This window comes from Xiphophorus couchianus, chromosome 4 (genome assembly GCF_001444195.1).
Source record: "Xiphophorus couchianus chromosome 4, X_couchianus-1.0, whole genome shotgun sequence".
Taxonomy (NCBI): domain Eukaryota; kingdom Metazoa; phylum Chordata; class Actinopteri; order Cyprinodontiformes; family Poeciliidae; genus Xiphophorus; species Xiphophorus couchianus.
In genome coordinates this window covers 20,960,650-20,979,950 of record NC_040231.1, presented here as the reverse complement: position 1 = coordinate 20,979,950, position 19,301 = coordinate 20,960,650, and the positions used below count along the sequence as shown (strand labels likewise).

The 19,301-nt window shown below is 37.2% G+C and overlaps 1 protein-coding gene across 1 annotated transcript in view; it reads right to left on the bottom strand.

Annotated features, from left to right (window-relative positions):
• LOC114143653 (ephrin type-A receptor 6-like) overlaps window positions 1-19,301 on the bottom strand; it is a 52,186-nt gene that overhangs the window by 13,116 nt on the left and 19,769 nt on the right. The window contains exons 6-8 of the mRNA XM_028015892.1: window positions 18,975-19,203; window positions 10,981-11,136; window positions 9,492-9,836 (exon numbers count right to left, since the gene is read on the bottom strand). Coding sequence (XP_027871693.1) covers window positions 9,492-9,836; window positions 10,981-11,136; window positions 18,975-19,203 — 730 coding nt within the window. The remainder of the gene's footprint in view (window positions 1-9,491; window positions 9,837-10,980; window positions 11,137-18,974; window positions 19,204-19,301) is intronic.

Below are 19,301 nucleotides of genomic sequence, written 5' to 3'. Positions count from 1 at the left end.
CCACAAAACTTTAGCAGGGAATATAAAGGGTTAACTTTAACCCACAGAGGCAGAACATCCACATGCAGAAAGGAGACTTTTCTTTACGTGGTGACAGTTTGTCAGCTTTCGTGATGGAGACGCATAATGCTTGGGCTCTAAGGCCTTCAGGGATTTCTTGCATGAAATAATATGAGATTAATTCTTGTGATTTGAAAGGATCTGTTGAAAAATATCTTAAACTCAGTAGCGCTCAGAAACTTTGAATAAGAATAGAAAATTAGTTGTTAGTAGCTGTTAAAGACATACTGTACGTAAACCATATAAGGGACATTACTATGCAAGATTTTCTCAGCATGCTTTTTGCACAGTTTATTATTTAGGCTCAAATCCAACAGAAAAAAATTCTTTATGTGCATCAAGATTAAAAAAACAAATTTGAATATTTAAAAAAAAAACCATACCTTCTTATACAATAACCTATTTTAGTTTGGCTCAAAGCAATCGCCTTTCAAGGTACCTCTATCTATGAGATTCTCTAGGAAAATTGCTTTAATTTATTTACAGAACTCTCAGCCTAAAGTAATAGAAAATCTGAAAACATGTGAAAATGGGTTAAACCTTAGCAGATGCTAAACAAGATGAAGAAAACGAAGGAAAGGAAGCCAAGAGGAGAGAGCGAATGAGTGAACAGGGAGAGCTGCAAAAAATCCCATGAGGTTGCATCTCCCCAGCATCTGAGCATAAAAATAGAAGACAGTTTTTTTTTGGTTTTTTCCCAGAGCATGGGGGTGAAAACAGAGGAGAATCAACTGAAGGGAACGGGGGGAAAGCATAGAGTGAGAATCCTCCACTGAATCAGGACACCAAAACAGTGGAAAACGTTCACGAGACCAGTTGTTCCACAAAAGGATAGATCACTCTAATGGGAGCAGCAGAGCAATAAAGTTTACAAGTCAAGATAATTTGCTAAGAATAAATTAGATGCATTATGCATGTACAGTCACACTTTATCATTTCTAAAGTTTTATGCATCAGATCATAATAAAACTGAGCGGATTTTCACCATGCACTGAAAATATATAAGCCTAACTTAACATGTGAGATTGCACACTGGATTTGTTTATTAAACAAAAGGAAAAGATAAAGTATGTCTTGTTTTCTGTATGAAATTATGAATCTCACATGGGCCAGTCTACTTTACAACATTTCATTGTTTGCATAATCCAACATTAGGAAAGAGTCAGTCGTTTGGAAAGTGTCCTAAAACTTGATTCAGGTGCTACTAAACAAGCCCAAATCATTACTGTAATGAAGGAGTAATGTTTCATTACTCCTTTGACATAAATGGCTCAAACCAAACATTCACCGAGTGTCACAGACATAAAGCTTTTGTTCTTTTACAGAACATGCAGACAATTTTGAAAACGTAATTTTTCTATTGTAAAGCAAATAACAAATAGGACAAAATAACTGAAAACTTTCACGTGCATATCTATTCACCCCCCTAAATTTGGTACTTTTTAGAGCTGCAGTTTGCAGCGATTACAGATGCAAGTTTCTGAATAATTCTCAATGAGTTCGCCGCATCTTACCACTGTGATTTATCCCCATTCCTCAAAGTCACACTGCTCCTTCAAGTTAAACGGTTTCCACTAGTGAACAGCATTCTTCAAGTCTGACCTCTGGTTCTCAATTTGATTATAGTCTGTGCTTTGAGTAGGCCTCTCCAATACATTTACATGTTTCCCACTCAAGTGTTGCTGTGGCAGCATCTGTGCGTCACTGCCATGTTGGAAGATGAACCTTCATCCAAAGCTTAAATCACGAACAGACTGAAACCGTTTTTTATCAAGGATATTCATCTTCCCCTTGAATCTGAATGGTTTCCAGGTGCCTGCTGCAGAAAAATGTCCCCACAGCATGATTCTGTCACCACCATGTCTCATTGTGACGATGGTTTTCTTGGGGTGATGAGATGTGTTGATTTGCACCAAACAGTCTTATTGGTAGCTGAAAAATGTAATTTTGGTCTCATCTGACCAAAGCACCTTCCACCATACATCTGACGATAATAGAATTTGTGGTATTATGATATCTAATGGATTTGTGATATCTAAATCTGTGATAATCTGCGGACCATCATAAATTTAGATATGATTTTTAAAACCCAAACCTTATATTACTTCTGAACAACTATGTCCCTGGCTTGTTTTTAGATGTCTTTGGTCTTCACGGTGTTGTTTGGTTAGTGATGGCGTTGCAACATTTGGGGTCTTTCAGAAAAGGTGTGTATTTACCGAAGATCACGTGACACTTAGATTGCACACAGGTGGATCTTAGTTCACTAAGCATGTGACTTCTTAAGTTAATTGGTTGCACCAGAACTTTTAAGAGACTTCATAGGAAAAGGGCTGAATACATAAGCACATGACAATTTACAGTTATTTCATTAAAACAATTTTCATGTGTTTGTATTTTTCATTTCAATTCACCAACCTAGAATACTGTATATAATGCAGATGCATTATACTTTAACACACAAAATGGCAAGGGGTGAATACTTTCACTAGGCACAGTAACGTTAAGGTTGACAACTTTCCTGAAATTTTTTCCACTTGTGAATGATGCTGTTTCACTGTAGAACGATGGACTTCAAAATGTTTGAAAAGGGCCTTATAACTTTTAACAGATTGACAGACAGAATCAATGCTTCTCTTAGATCAGTGCTGATGCCCATCCTTCCTGGCATTGCTCTAAAACACATTTATTCACTCCAGACAAAATGTCTAGTTTAATAGACGGTTTTAGAGCTGCTAATGATAAATGAATTGCTTTCATTAGCACAACGTGGCTGCTGCTTAGCATTTTAAATGAGATGGAAGCAGCAAAGGTATTCTCAGGTTTTTACTGCATCTCCATTTTGGCTTTGCTTTAATAAACAAATACAGGTGGGTTCTCTTGCATGGTTTCGTACACTTATGGTTAGAGTCTAGTATGTTCTTCTAGATAAATAATCTAAATAAAAAAGTATAAAACTTTAAAACTTCATCCTGGTAACAGTGCATTTTCGCAACAGTTTTTATATTATTTACGCTAAAAATATACAACGCCTTTACAAAGTATTCATATTCCAATGTCAATGTATTTTGTTGCAATTTTAGAGATAGACCACAATAATACACTATATGGAAGAAAAATAACCTGGTTTTTACATCTCTGTGAGGTGTGGGAGCTGTAGGTTTTAAATGCTTTAGTGTAAAGACTTTGGAGCCAACTTTTGCTGCAATTACAGCTGCAAGTTATTTGGGTTATTTCTTTACCACCTGCGACAGACTGGCGTCCTGTCCAGGGTGTACCCCGCCTCCCGCCTGGAACGTAGCTGGAGATAGGCACCAGCAACCCTCCCGACCCCATTAGGGACAAGGGTGAACAGACAATGGATGGATGGATGGATTTCTTTACCATTTTTACACATTTAGACACAAAGTTTTTAATTACTCTTCTTTACAAAATAGATCACACTCAGCAACTGAACAGATGCTGTCTGTGAACATCAGTGTTCAACCTTTGCCACTTTCCCTATGGACCCAGCACATATATCCTCTAAATTAAACTGTCCTATTGTACGTCTGCCTGTGTGTAGTGCATTATTGCTGTGTTGTTTTCTCAGGTCTTTTTGCAGCCTGTAACATGTTAACTTATAGGATTGCCTGGTTTTAGCTTCATCTACTTTCCCAATAATTCCAACCACATTTCTTGTTGCTGCTGAATAAAAGCATACCCCAGCATGATGCTACCACCACTGTGCTTCTTTGTGAGGATGCTGTGCTCAAGGCAAAGTCCAATGTTAGTCTTAGTGATTTCCATTTGCTCAGAAAGATTTATTTTGGTCTCATGTGATCAGGAGACTATCTTTGAAATTCCTGCTGGGTCTTGTACAATCTTTAAATATACCTGAAACAAGCATGGCTTTTTTTCTGACCATTCCTCTCTAAAGGCATAAAAGAGACCAATAGTGTTCCAGTCTTTTTTTTATCTTAATTATGTTGTTTGTTCACTAATATTCTGTAACAAACCATGGAGGCTTTCCCAGAACAACTTTACTACTAATGTGATTCAGGAAAGTAATTGTTTGCACTCTATTATATTCAGAGATATGAGAGTAAAGGGGGGTGAACACAAATGCACAACAAACTAGATCATATTTGTTCTGATATGCTTCATACAGAGGGAGGCTATGTTGGTGAATTCCTGTTGGTGCTGCACATTTCTGATCTGTGCAGCAAACCCCTTGCACCAATTTGCACTCACTTCTCTATACTTCTTCAAAGAGAGCTGCAGTGAAATAAGTGGGAGGAATCTTCAGTGACAAATGCTCTGCTGAGCAACAACTAGCTCACAGCGTGTTCTGGGCAGAGCGCAGCTCAGTCTTCATAAATAGAGAGATCATCCAGCTCTCCCAGCGCTGCGCCACTACTTTGAGAAACGTCAGGATGACAGCTGACCATCATTGGCCGGGAAGAATCTTGGCTCACCATAAAACTAGTTATGCAGCCACAGATGCACAAGCAGCTTGTAAAGTCTGTTGAGAATTAGTAGCTTAACAGAGATGACTTTAATCTGATTAGTCTACAAAATCCAAAATATCAAATTATGTATTTTGTATGATGGATTACCTACAATATATGATATGAAGAGCTTTAGCTTTAGAGAACTAAAGTTAAACAATGAAAATAATAATTGTAGTGATTATATGCAAATTTTGTTAATCGGGTTTAAAGAACAAGATTTAAAGCCACAGGAAAAAAAAAAAGTGAATCTTGTTAGGAGGAGGAAAATGCTAGAATCCAAAGATGGCACTGAAAAAATCTTTGGAAAACAATGTGCATATCTGTAGGTGGTAATTGTGTGCAAATGTCATTTTTATGAATCTTGTTTGTTTACATATGTGCCTCGTTGTGCATGCATACAGTATGTCTGCTGAAGAAAAGCAGTTTGACAACTTAATCCAGCCTAAACATCCTAATAGGAACATCCCCACAGGCTGCCTGTTCTCCTCTGTGGAGATTACTTTGCATTCTGACATCCTCCCATCAGTCTAGCAGCTTTTGCCAGGGAGAGTGGAATGTGGTGACACACATACGGCCGACATCTGCTTTTACAGAAAGATGAATGTTTTGCAGCATATCTACTCTAAAAACAGATTTATAAATTATTGTTCTCTATGCACTAGAAGGCAATTAGGTAGAGATACGGTTACAAAACCTGGTATTATGTTAGCACCAGTGGACTCTACATCAGCTTAGTCAAGCAATTTAATTAAAACCTACACGGCTGGATAAATGAAAGTTGGGTAAACATGACAATAAATTATTAGAAAAAATCTTACGATTAGCTTTTCCTATTTGAAAACACAATCTAAATATGTCCAGAGGCTTAATTCATGACAGTGAAAAAAAACAAAACAATATTTTTCCAATTGGTCAAATTTCTATTTAAAAATATAATGACTTAATTACTTGCAAAGCATCTTACTTGAGTCACGTAACAGCAAAATCCTCCACTTTTCCACTTATGGATATTGCTATGGATTCCTTTAGTGAAATTGCTACAACATGAACTGATGATGCATGTTTTGGAACAAACAAGTCCAATGGCTTTCTGAGATTGTACTAATAAAGTCCTGAAGGATCGCATTTTCCCTGCCAGTAGGAACTTACTAATGGTATAACAACTGAACGGCACACTGTGCTGCAATGTTACTCGTTCAACAACATGCATTCACTGACAATTGAAACATGGCTTTATTTATTTTATTATTTATTTATTTAGGTTTATTTTCCCATTTGCTCAATAAACTATAAGGTGCAGTTACTGGTATTTTGAAGTTTTGGAGGCCAAATTTCAGTTTTAAAAAAAAATATTTTCTCAAACTCTTCTAAAAATTACAGAGGTACTTCTCAGTAGACAACTGGAAGCAATACAAGGAGACTAAAATGGTAATGTGGTTTATGCCAATGTGACATCCAAAAAGCTCAAAGTAAAGTGTTGTCTGTTCTTTTCTTCATACACACAACTATTTCACAAACTAGTGTTTTATAACCACTGATTTATTGAAACTGGCAGTACTGAACTGAATTAGATTATAACTCGGATTGTTTTGGGTCGTAATATTGAATTAGAATGGACTGGAAAGAAACAGGATTAAATTAAACTGAAAAACTCAGAGTAATTTTTTGTTTGTTTTGGACCCTTTCAGACCTGCATTGTGCAGATGAACGTTCTGATCAAGATCACTGTTCCTGCAGAATAATGGAAGATTTCTCTCCCTTAAGAGACAACAGGGATGTCAGTTGTTTGTAGTTTACTTGTCAAAGTTGCCAGAGGACTAAACTAAACTAAACTAAATTAAACTTTCAGAAAAAGAAAACAAATCATTTTCACTCTATATAAAGTTAAGTTAATTTTGTATAAATTGGACTTTTCAATGGTTCAATCCATATGCATGGACAATTTTTATTTATTTATTTTTGTAAAAGACTGTTTTATGTGGAAAGGTGAAAACTTGGCCAGAGGCAATCTGACATTGACATTGTGGCACCAAAGAGTCTATGAACAAAGAGGGCTGACAAGCAAAACACATCTGTGGGGTCATAAAAAGCTCAAGCCAGCATAGTGAATAAAACTGAAGGAAAAACGAAACGCACTGCCACAAATTGCAATCCAAAGTCACAGCAACAAGCTAAAGCTTGATTTTGAATGCACTAATGATTATTGTAGCTATTTATTACAACATTAACTATAAGATATGACTGATATTGGTGAGTATACTTAGAGTGAAAGCTCTGAAGCATTGTAAGAGATATAATTATAGGATCTACATTGAGTTTAAAACATAAAAGCTTTGAATGTTGCACAATCTATCTATCTATCTATCTATCTATCTATCTATCTATCTATCTATCTATCTATCTATCTATCTATCTCCATAGATATAGATATATGTATATCTATATCTATATATACAGTATATACTTGACTCCATCCTCAGAGACCACATGGCTATAGCTGCATAATAAAACCCTGATGAACGGGATCAATGTACAAGAGGTGGATGTTCGTCAGGCATTTATTATTCATAGTAAGCTTCTCACAGCATATGAGAGAAGAAATTACACTGTGAGTCTGAAAAATTATTTTGTCCCACTAGAGGCTCACTGTGGTGTGAGCGTTCCTCATTGGAAAATAACACATTCAGTGGGTGGTTTCTATTGTTGCCTGGCGCTAATAATCACTTCCATCATTAGAGCTTAATAAGTTAGGAGAATTGCATCAAATGTCACAAATTAACGTTTTAAAGAATACAAAGTAAAACATTCTCCCAGAAAAAATGAAAACACACATGCCACATTATAAAACGTATGATATTAAAGAGGCATCACTGCTTATCACTGGAAAAATTATTATTATTATTATTATTATTATTATTATTATTATTATTATTATTATTATTATCAATAATAATAATAATAGTATCAGATTGTGTTCCACCACTGGAGACATTTGTCATCCTTATAAGCTGTGTTATTAAAAAACAACAGGCTAAATATGAGGAAATTCATATGATCTGTTACAAGACAGTCATAGGATTTATCACAGATGTACTGTATACATTTTTGGTGCAAATGGAGAACTGATCAGATTGTAATATGCTGCTAGGGGAAAACAAATACACTGGAATAATGTATTAACCTACCCCATTCCACCTTCATTTTGACCTTATTAATCAGCTATTCCTTCAGTATTTCTGCCCTTGAAATTTAAGTTTGAGGTTAGACCTCAGGTGTTTTTATTTTTGCTCATTCAAGTCCAAGACAATGATCCCTTGTGAACCCGTGGCGCAGCAGACTTCAGGTCAGCTGGGTTCTGCTAATTAGAATTAGGTTCAGCTCAGAGAGGCTCTGTCAGCTCTTCGAGGGTCACAAGTATGCGTCACACATTGACTCATTAAGTTGGACTACAAGGCTGGTCAAGTGGGAGCACGGTGCTCAGGAAGCAAAACTGCTAATTTTCTAGTGTATCATTACGAGCTGCAAACTGAACATTATTTAAGTATGAATCATAATGAAGCACATACATTTACATATTAATACGCACAAAGTAATTAAAGGCCAATTCAGTATTGACCCAAAAAAGAAAAGCAAAGTTTAAGTAAATCTAGTGCATGAAATTTAACTTTGTGAAGGCATCTGTATATAAAGTACCCAAAACAAGAAACTGTTTTAAATCAGTTGCAGCAATTAAAAACTCTCGCCTGAAAATCTGGAAAATTTTTAATCTGTCTCCACATGGCTGGACAGGCAGGATAACCCACTGGGACTATTGCAAGCAAATTAACCAAATACCTCTTCACCGTCTCTCCCTCATTCTTAGTCTGAACTTTACCTTTTGCACATTCATGCTAGGGCACAGGAAGTTCTACTTATACCATTGTTTTAGTAGTAAGAAAATAGTTGTTATGACATTGTGAGCCTAAAAACAAGGATTTTTTAGTGGCACATTTTCCCAGAACCTATGTGATGAGACTGCTGTCTGGGAACTGCCAGTATTTTCAGATGTTGACGTTTCAGAGTCATCTGACCTTGAACCTGGTGTAGTTGTTATGCCAGGACACTAAATGGCGCTATGATTTTGGCTTGCATAAAAATATGCATGTGCTTTTGACCCTTTACTTCCACCTCATTTAGAAAACAGTAACTTGTCTGTCTCTGATGAAACAAATGCTGGACATACAGGTACATACACAAATAGAAAAATTTGTTCGCACCTAGTTATTATGGTTTAAAGTAATAGACTACCATCCAAAATGTGCTGAAATGTAAAGGTGGAAGACTTTTTTAAAATAAACTGCACAAAACCAAACTGCAGAAAAAAGTCAAAAAGAGGAACTATGATTGAGATCATAACCTGCGATACAAAAGACACAATGTGTAATAATTTTATAAAATAAAATGACTTCCGACTTGTATAGCACTTTTTAGGAACCTCAAAGACCATTTACAAAGAAATCAGTCATTCCCATTCACACACAGATGATGGTAAGCTACTACATAGTAGCCACAATCACTCTGGGGCAGTCCGACAGAAACGAGGCAGCCATGTTGCACCATTGGTTCTTCTGACCAGTACCAGCAGCCAAGGTGGTAAATATATTGTCCCAGGGCACAACAACAGAGGCAAACAGGGTGGGAATTGAACCAGTGACCCACCAATTGCTGGGCATCCCAGAAGTAAAACCAACTTCAGTTTAAAGATAGTTTCCAATTATTCACACATCTTATAAATAAAGTACATAAGAATAATCACATACAAGAATGCAGCAGTGTGTTTACATTATTCAAATTTAACCCTAACCCTACTCAAAACATGAAGTCTGTAAAATATTCAAAAGCGCTTTGATGAGAGCTTTATTCTCAGAATATGCAATTTTGCGACAACAGCTCACTCACCGACTTGTTGTGCATTGACGGTAACATTTGCCAGTGATCGCGGAGCCACACCCAGTCCAGAGACGCCATTCACAGCTTCAACGTGGAAGGTATAATTGGTATGCATCGCATAATCCAGTATCGCCACAGATGTACCGGTTATACCGAGCGGTCGGGGGATAAATCTCAGGTCTGGTTCACATGGCTCACATTGGCTCACACCAACATCACCACCATCACATCGTTGGCACAGAACGTTGTAGGTGATGTCACTTCTTCCTCCTGTGTTGATTGGAGGCATCCATTGCAAGAAGAGAGCAGTGTCATTGATTAGCGAGATCAGATTTCTTGGAGCTGATGGGGGCCCTGAAGAGAAGCGCAAACAGTAGAACACAGGAATTCATATAAAAATAAAAATAAAACATATTTTTTTAAACAAAAACCTTATCCTAAATTCGCTCCTCATATGACAAGTGGGGGGACAGTGAGTGTTGCTGAAAACTTAGGCAAATAATGTGCAATGAGAGTGAGTGTGTAGGTTGTTGAGGATAAATATATCTTTGGTCCTGGATAGAAATCAGCTGCTCCTCGTCTTTATTTTAGCTTCCAAAGCTGTCCATGATATCATTTGGCAAAGAAATGTGAAGTTTTGTGAGCATGTCCTTAAATGTCTGTGTGAAGTTGTGTGGGTGGTAGGTTTTCACAGAGTTTTAAATGTTTTGTTCTAGCATCCAACTTGTCAATCTCTCGCACACAAATATCTGAAATTTCCATGCCTGTTATGGAGTACTTTGTTTTTAACTGCTTTTGAAACCAAAAAAATACAACTTAGACTGTAATGAAAATCACCGTAAAACCATGTTTAAACTGAGGATCACAAGTTAGAATGAAATAAGATTTTAAATGAATTAAAACATTGCTCAAAGCTTGGAAACTGCAGCTTCGTTGAAGCACTGCCTTGGAGTGGTTGCACCGCTCGTTTTGCGCAGCCAAATGGCCGCCACTGGAGATTAAAGGATTTCTCAAACATGGATTAAAGAATCAAGACAACACCCCAGGTATGTTTATGATGAGAAAAAAACTTTATAACGTCATGTAAAGCTCAAAAAATTTGATTTTACATAATACTGCCCCTTCAATGTCAAGTGAGTATGATAAGAAAGCTTAAAGTGTTTATAAGGATATACATAAATGTGGCTACGGTAGGAAGGAGGATACATTAACATGCAAATGACTACAGTAGGGAAATGGATTCCCACAGTCCTGATTATAGCAAAAGTTAATGAGATCATGATGACCACTGATAACAGAAAATAAAAAATATATTGAAAATACAATAAAATATATCATAGTTTATAAAATGTAAACTTGAGATATCCAAGGGAAAATCCAACCTTCTGGATTCATACTGTGGATGCTATCTTTACCCATCTGTGGGATTCTCTGTTCCCTTCTAAAAACTAAAATGGCTGCAACTTGAAATGTTTCCTTCATTTATAGTTCTACTTACTGGTACAGGCCATTGATGAAGGATCTTTGATACCTCTGTAGAAGCCTTTATCGCAGTGACAGATTGTGGCAGCCTGGTCATGGCTGGAGCTGTGCTGAGGGCATTTGGAGCATTTAGTGTTCCCAGCAAACGCCTTGAAGTAGCCAGGTTTACAAGCTGGAGAGCAGAAAAAGACAAAACAAAACGGCTGGGAAAATTTAGCATCCAAAGGTAAAGTACCATGTTTGAAGAGCACCTACTTATTTGCTCACCTAGATAATTGCACAAAGCTGTACAAGCGCAGCTCCAAAAAATTGTATCTTTTTTTTAAAGCTTCAACACTTTTTGTCACTCATTTCAGAACGTGAAACTCATGGCTCATTTTCATCACATTCAGATTTTTGAAGCTGTGCTTGTAAGGTTCTGTTCAAAATTCAATTCACAGTTCACTAACATGTTTTGAAGTGAAAAGAAAACAAAGACACTATGAGATTGTTAAGACACCTACAACCTCTGGATTTCCTACTCATCTCCAGGGAAGCTCATTTTAGCTGCATGTACCAACGATTTCATTCAGCTCATATTTCCCTATTATCAGCCCGTGGCACTGCTTAGGTGTAATGAAAGTGCAGGTTTCTTATCATATTTCTTTATCAACACTCTTTCGAATCAAGAGCTTTGTATTTTGACTCTTTACAGCTACACACTGAATTGATGTACTGAATTGATGGAACCCCGTGAACTGTGTAAAAAAAATACAATAACAATGATGACAAATGGCAGATCAAAAGCCACAGACCAAGTTTGAATAGTAATAACGATGACTGTGAGGAGCTCATTTATTTTCATTAAATTGGATTACAAGATTTTTCACACTGAGAATACCTTGAAAACAGACAAAGAAAGTCCATTTATAACTGAGTGCTATTAAAATACTAAAGCGAATAATAATAATTACAACTGAACTTCATAATGTTTAGTTCTATCAGATGGCCAAGGTATTCTCAAATTTTCATCCTTACACAGCTCGGTTGTTGAATTTCCAAATTAAAATTCTACCTTTCCATTTCTATTTTTCTGTCAATATTTCCTATATTTTCAATATTTCATATGTAGCTATTCCATTTTCACCTTTTCTTGTTTGCCATCTTTCTTCCAATACATTTCCTCTTCCATTTGCCTCCCTGCTTTACTCTCTGTTGCCTTTTTTTTTCAAAACTTATCAGAAGATGGAAATAGCCATTACACATTTACTCCTATCTTACCTAACTTCCTTGAATGAAAAGTAAAGCAATAACGGTGGTTAATTTCTGGGAATTTATTTTTCAGGACGATTTGCATGGGAAAACATTGTATGCTCCTGGGAAGGATAACAATTACAAAATTAGCGAGTACATATGCCTGCTACTGGACAGGAAATGAAATGATAGAGCAAAAAAATTAACACCCAGAAAACAGGGTGCGGGTCACATGAATTGTTTTCTCTCACTCTGCCTCACATATATTCATTAATCCAGACACATCTTGTATGTTATGCAAGAAACTTCTAATTAAAATTTACATGTTAAATTGAAGCTAAATAAAATACAACAAAATACAGGCAATTAATAAGATTTCAGGTTAGAAAATAACTGATGTGTGCAATATCTACAATCCAGCTTTGTTCAGAAGTAGACATACAATCAGCATGAACTTGAAAATGACTTTGTGCACAGTCTAAACCTAGACAGTGGTGCTCCAGCAGCTTTTTGCTCATGGCAGCTTTGACATTTGGTGATTCTTCCTAAGTGTCCCTGGACGTCCTAATTTATTTCCTTTAATCAGAGAGGAGTAGGCTTAGTCTTTTCTTAGACATGTAGAACCTTTTGAACAATGATTTAGAAATCACCCCAAAAAGATTGATCATTTGTGTAAATCTACACTTTCCTTGTCTTTCTGAATTCCAGGACGTCAAGCAAGGTCTGTGTAGTAAACCGTTTTGTAGCTGGTTGAATAAACAACAGAGAACTCTAAATGTAATGGAAGAGTGATATGGGACCTTAGGCAAATCTTGCATTATGATTTTCATGACTGGTGAGGCACAGATTGCCTCAGAATCAAATGTACAAATCTAAAATCCAAAATCTTAAATGTGTTGCATTTTACAATGTCAACTTGTGGAAAATGACACAAAACATCTGCCTTAGGTTTAAATCTCAAGGTGCAATTTAGTAAAACCAGATTCAAAAATTGGAAAACAACTAAGTGACATAGTAACAAGCTTTTTATGGGAGGTATGGCTCCTGGATTTAGCCAATCTCCTTTTACCTTCCATAAGTTAACAAACAGCACTAAAATATCTCCAGCTGTCCCCCCTCCCCTGATATGAAGTAGGTAGCTATTATAATGGAAATTACAGTAAAATCCACCCTGAGTAATTAGTACTGAAACTTTGAATCACTGTAGATTTTTTTGGGCGTAATTCTAACATACACATTCATCCAGAAGATCAAATCTATGGTTTAAAAACATCCATTGATTTATTTTCTACAGCTGCTTCATGTACAGGGTCACAGGAACAGAAATGTATCCTTGTTCCCTTGGGGGACAGTCTACACAGTGTGCCTTCAGCTGATCTAAGCACTAACCATCTCTGTGAAAAAAAAACAAAGCACCCCATAGCAAGCCGATGAACACCACCTCTGGATAAAACAAGAAAAGCACAAATGAACAAACGAAGGGTCTGGAATCAGACCAACACTTAAGCATGAAGAAGGAAGAAGCAGTTTTCACAGTCAAGCACAATCAGTAGCTTGTTTATTGCAGTACTTTGAGTACACATATACAAAGAACAAAGCATTTTTTTAAAATACTTCTTTCATCCATCTATTGATGGATATATGTCAGTTATTTAACTAAAAATGGAAAAGAAGCTACAAAAATATTTTAAAAGAGTTCAAGTAAGGTATCATTGTTTGGGCTCAGTTAGTTTTAAAAGCTAGACAAATTCTTACCTCCAGAATCAATAACTTCGAAACAAACCATTATAAAATCACAAGCTTTACCTCCTCAAAGTAGTGCAATAATACAAACTAACGTTAATCAATATAAGTTATATTTTGGCTGAATGAGTTCTCTGAAACATGATGCAGACCAAAGTACCAGGAGCTCAAACTCCTTGGAGGTATGGACTGGAAAACTCAAGTTGTGCAAACTATTCACCACACTCAGGAAAAAGCAACGCACAGAATCAGGCTCCACTGTCACAAAGAAAGCATCAAGGTGTCTGACTGAAGAGGCAGAATATTTGGACCACTGTGACTCATTTTGATCAACATGTCTGTACTCACAGTGTACTGTATGAATTGTGTATATAAATTCACAAGATGTATGTAAGAAATCAGCATTTTTAGCTGAACGTTTAGCCCAAAGACGTACAAGAAACATAGTTGCAAGTATTGAAAATTATTTGTAATACAGTTGATAAGACATGTACTTCTTTATACATCTAACAAATATTGGCATGAAACAAAAGAAACCACTGCGGACTAAACGGGCTGAAAAAACAAAGAGGACTATTTTTCTGACACCACACATGATTTTAAAAATCACGTATCTTGTTTAGAGCTTTCTTGCATATTTTTTTTTGCAAGAAAAAAATATGCAAGAAATATATTTCTTGCATATTCATATTTTTTTATAGAACTTGTCAGTCAGTAAAGATGATTGAAACTCTGCCAGAAAATGTTGCCAAGAAGGTGTCTCCACAGAATTAATTTCTCATCAACAAATGTTAACAAAACACTGGGAAACATTCCATGAAACACTCAGACACATCCCCAGATGTTGGTGTTTATTCTGACTGTTTTGTCATTCTGTTGCAAATAAAAGTCTAGATGAAGTAAAAGCCATATAAGCTCTGCTCTACATCCACATCTTGTAACAATAACTGTTGGGAAATTAGGTTTGAATTTATGCTAAAGCTTGTAGAATCTCATTTGCTCCAGATCTGCTGTCCTCAAGCTTTTTTTTTCTGCACATGATGAAATCAACAACTAATTTCCTCTGGTGCTTAATTTTAAAACACATTCCAGGATGCAAGGAAAACTTCATTTTCCTCCACAAATAAAAAAATCTGCTAATTCTTTCCCTTTTAATGAGGAATCCACATAAATAAAAATAGGAAGGATTACACAGTCATCAAGCTCATCTTTTGACTTCAGCTTGAGTATTTCTACTAAAACTTCAGTTTCAGCAGGTCACCCTGCAAAGAAATGGTCCATCAAAGAACATCAGTTGTGTATTTATCAAGAATGCATTGTAGGTCATTTTGAGTTTACCGTCCAAGGTTATAAGCTGTCTCTTGGCTTTACGTTGTCAGAAACAGATGGTGCCAGAGAGTATGTTTACCCTGCCTGGTCTCTCAGCTTTGATATGCAGATGGGAAGTTCACACAGAATGAGATATGTTCTAGGTTGCCTGCCTGTGCTGAGTTACAGGCCCGAGTAAACAATCCTTAATGGACCTAAGAGGGGCACAGCAGCTCAAACATAACCAAGACCTTATCGATTCCCTCATTTCTTATTCCATTTTACCTTAAATTTAAGATCAGAAGGCAGCATTGTATGCCTTCTATGTATTCAATTTTAGGCCAAAATATACACATTTTATTGTGTCACCCTCAAATCAAATACCATTAAATGAACATTAACAGGATATCTATCAGGGACACGTATGAATTACAATCAAGATACAGAAACTCAGAACTGCTACGTTTAATCCCAAAATATCAGAATGTCTCTGCTTGGTCTGGTCTCGTATGCGACTGGTGGGTTTTTGATTTTTTGCAGAGTATCTGCGCTGATTCAAATGGAATTTGAAAAGACATCTCTATTAGCTTCCCCCCGCATTTCGTTGCATCCTTTTGAATGTATTTCGCTGCATCCTTTTGAATGTTGTGCTGTGACGAAAGGATGTGGAACAAATAGAATCAGCTCTATGATGTTGCCTTATCTAGGTCATGATATAACCAGCCTATCTCTGAGTAATCCTCTTGTGACTGACACTGAAGGAAAGCAATAGAATAATAAAGTGCATGATTGAGATGTCAGAACAGTCTGGTAGAATGCTGTTGGGGTGGAAAGCCAAGTTTGATAAGCCCCAACGCCTTTGTTTAGGCAGCTGGGAGGGAAAGATGGACATGTTAGTGCCGAGTTCTGCTTATATTTGAGAGCGTTGGGGTTTTCCCTATTCTCTCTCTGACTCTCTCATCCTCTCGCTCCCTCTCTCCCTCTTTTGCTTTTTTCCCCATGCTGCCTCTCAGACAGCTTTGATCACAGCACCCTTTGAAGCAGTGTTCCAAAATGAAAACGAGGAGAAAGCAGAAGTCATCGAAAGTTCACGCCTAAACTTCCTGCAACTACTGTTGAAGTGCATATCTTTATAACAGCATAGGCCCTGACAGGAATATAGAAATTATTCATCCAAAGAAGAAAAAAAAAAGATTGGACATAAACCGTTAAGGCAGTAAATAATTGATCATAGTGCCATGCTGTGTTGTTACTACACACACGTCCTTTTGACTAATTACAGTGAGTTGGAGGATGCTGTTTGCAAATTCCACAACAGATTTTTTTAAATATATTGGTTATTGAATACTTTAATAAATATTGTTCAGACAAATAACAGAATTCAGTAAAAAAAAACTCTGATTGTGACCCTAGTGTAGTGAAATATGAGAACTAAGATTCGTTAGGAAAAATGTGTTTCCTTTGAGCGCGTGCATATTTCTGAGGTTTTTCAGCAAAATGAACAATGATCTAAAATGGTCCTTTACTCAGGTGTTGAAAAGCTTTTGAGGCTTATATCTTATCTTTTAATCTTTTAATTTATTTAACTAACATTTTTCTTATTGGAAGTAATGTTAACATTTTGAATTCTGTGCTGAATCTGTGGAGGAGGTAAACAAGGTGACATGGTAATGGCAGGGACTTACAGCTCACAATCAAAGACAAATTGTAAATCACTGATTCTTGTGATAGGTATAAATAATGTTTACACATTTTTATGCAGATGTGAACAAATACACTTTTTTTTTTTTTCAAAAGTGACACCTCTTTTTCATGCTTTATCACATTTTGAGAGGCTGCTGTCTTGTTTTGAACCAGAAACAAGACTCTTGGAGCATTTTTAAATAAAGGAGTTTCTTCTCTCTTTGCTTCTACATCTGACCACGCCTCCACGGCCAATCAGTGAACAGCAGTAAGTTTACGTGACAATAAAGTACATACTCATCTCCGGCAGGCCCCTCTCCAGAGCAGAGAGTGTAAAAGCAAAACGCTCGCTAAGCAGGTTGGGTAGAATGGAGCCAGGTAGAGCAGAGGCTGTGGAAAAGGATCATCAAGATGTCTCTCTGCTTCAGCACATCTGGCTCCAATATTGGCTCATTAGCAGAGCTCTGTAGAGCTAAACTACATGCTAGTGAGGCACTTCAGCCATTTAATGCAAGTATGTAGGAGAAAGGAAACATCTGAAAGTTGTTGGAATGACACCAGCAGTTTAATTTATTAAACTTAAATCAACCAACTATGGTTTTAATGAAAACTGACTATTTATTTTGCCGTTACATCCATCTGGGGCAAAAAAGTAAATAATTTTTGGAAAGTACAGTTTATCACTATAAACATAAGTCAGCTTTGCAGTGTATACTGACAACACTTCAGCAATTGCCTGAGGTATCTGTCACATTGTTTTCACAGTGCTAAGTGGGTCACAACTCCACAATTTATGGGCATATAGCTGCTAAGGCAGCCTAGGGTTTTGCAACTACTGAACTATCAGGAGAAGCCACCACTGTCAGCAAAAGAGTGAACAGGGAGAGCATAGATTTGGGACGTATACAGGAGACTTCATGAGACGGCTGCTTCTAAGCCGCCGTCTCACTGGTAATCTCTCCTGACAGACTTCAGCATTGTTTAACTTGGTATGATTGAGTGTGAAAGTGAGTAAAAAGATAAATAAAAAGCAGATAAAAGAGACGAAGATAGAAGAAAAATTACACCCGAGGAGCAAATAAAGAAGATATTACAGACTGTCCTACATATCAGCTACTAATGAGTGTTTGAGCTGCAAGACCCTGAGCAACTACATCTCCACAGGGGTACAACATGAATTTCACCCCAGCCAGCCGAGACTGCTGTAAGTCTGCAGAAATGCAGTAAGAAACAGGGAGGGCACTGTAATTGTAATCACGCAGTGTGGCTCAATTTAGCTACTGCCTTAATTACAAGAGTCAGGCAGGGATGAAAGAGGGGGATGGGGGAGTTTTAGAAAAGACTAGGTGCAAGCTAAATTATCTGTGAAACTAACAAATGAAGGCAATTAGCCAGCTAGCTCCCAGTCTGGCTGCACAGTCGAAATGAAAAACCAGGCCAAAAGACTATCTAGAACAAGCTAATGGTTTCTTTAACTTTTCATTAATGTGTTCAGTTCATAATGCGCTACTTTCAGGTGATGCTGAGAGTACTCATTAGAGAACAAGCACCCTAAAAAGCCATTTGCTGAAACGTTGTGGCGTTCATCACCGCTTTTTACATGTGGACGTCTGTGTGTACATTGAATTCCAACTGATTCCTGCTAAAGTAATGGTGTGTGTGTTGTAGTGTTTATCTCCTGAAGGAAAAGTGTGAGAGTTTGACTCATCAAGGAGCAACTGAAGGACAATTATAACAAAGGGGGAAAATGAAGAGTAAACAAAGTGGACAAGAAAGGAGGAAGATGATGAAAAATGAAATTAACAGAAATTTGGATTGAAAGGAACACACAAGGAAGGGTGCCTAATCTCAGATGAGAGGGGAGACTATAAGCTCCCACTTCTCCTAATTTCCAAAAGGGCTCTGAAGACCTGATAGTGTGACGTAAGGCTTTCTTTTCTCATTAGTTTCCTTCTGTTTACAGTTTTGCATACTGTTTAAAAATTGAACTGCTCTAAAATGATCACAAACGCTTTCAGAAGAGCGCAAAATGCAACTCCTTACCTCGGCAGTGGTCGTCCACCTCCTCGTGGCCAATGCTACAGATGCAGCGACCCAATGGGACAAGCCAGTCTCCGTCAGCGCCACAGTAAAGTTTGGGCGTGTCCCTTTCCTCTGCGTTCTCCACACAAGTCCCTCTCACTTCCACTAGAGAAGATGAGTCCATGTGCGGCACGGTGTCAGGAAATGCTGCCAGGTTTCTTAAAGTCGATGGGCAGCGTTTGTAGAACACCTTAAGCAAAACAGCACAAATTGAATTTTTGAGAGGGATTTGACAATCATTGGAAAATTTGATGAGAGTCACTTATGCAAATAAATGTCACACAGTCC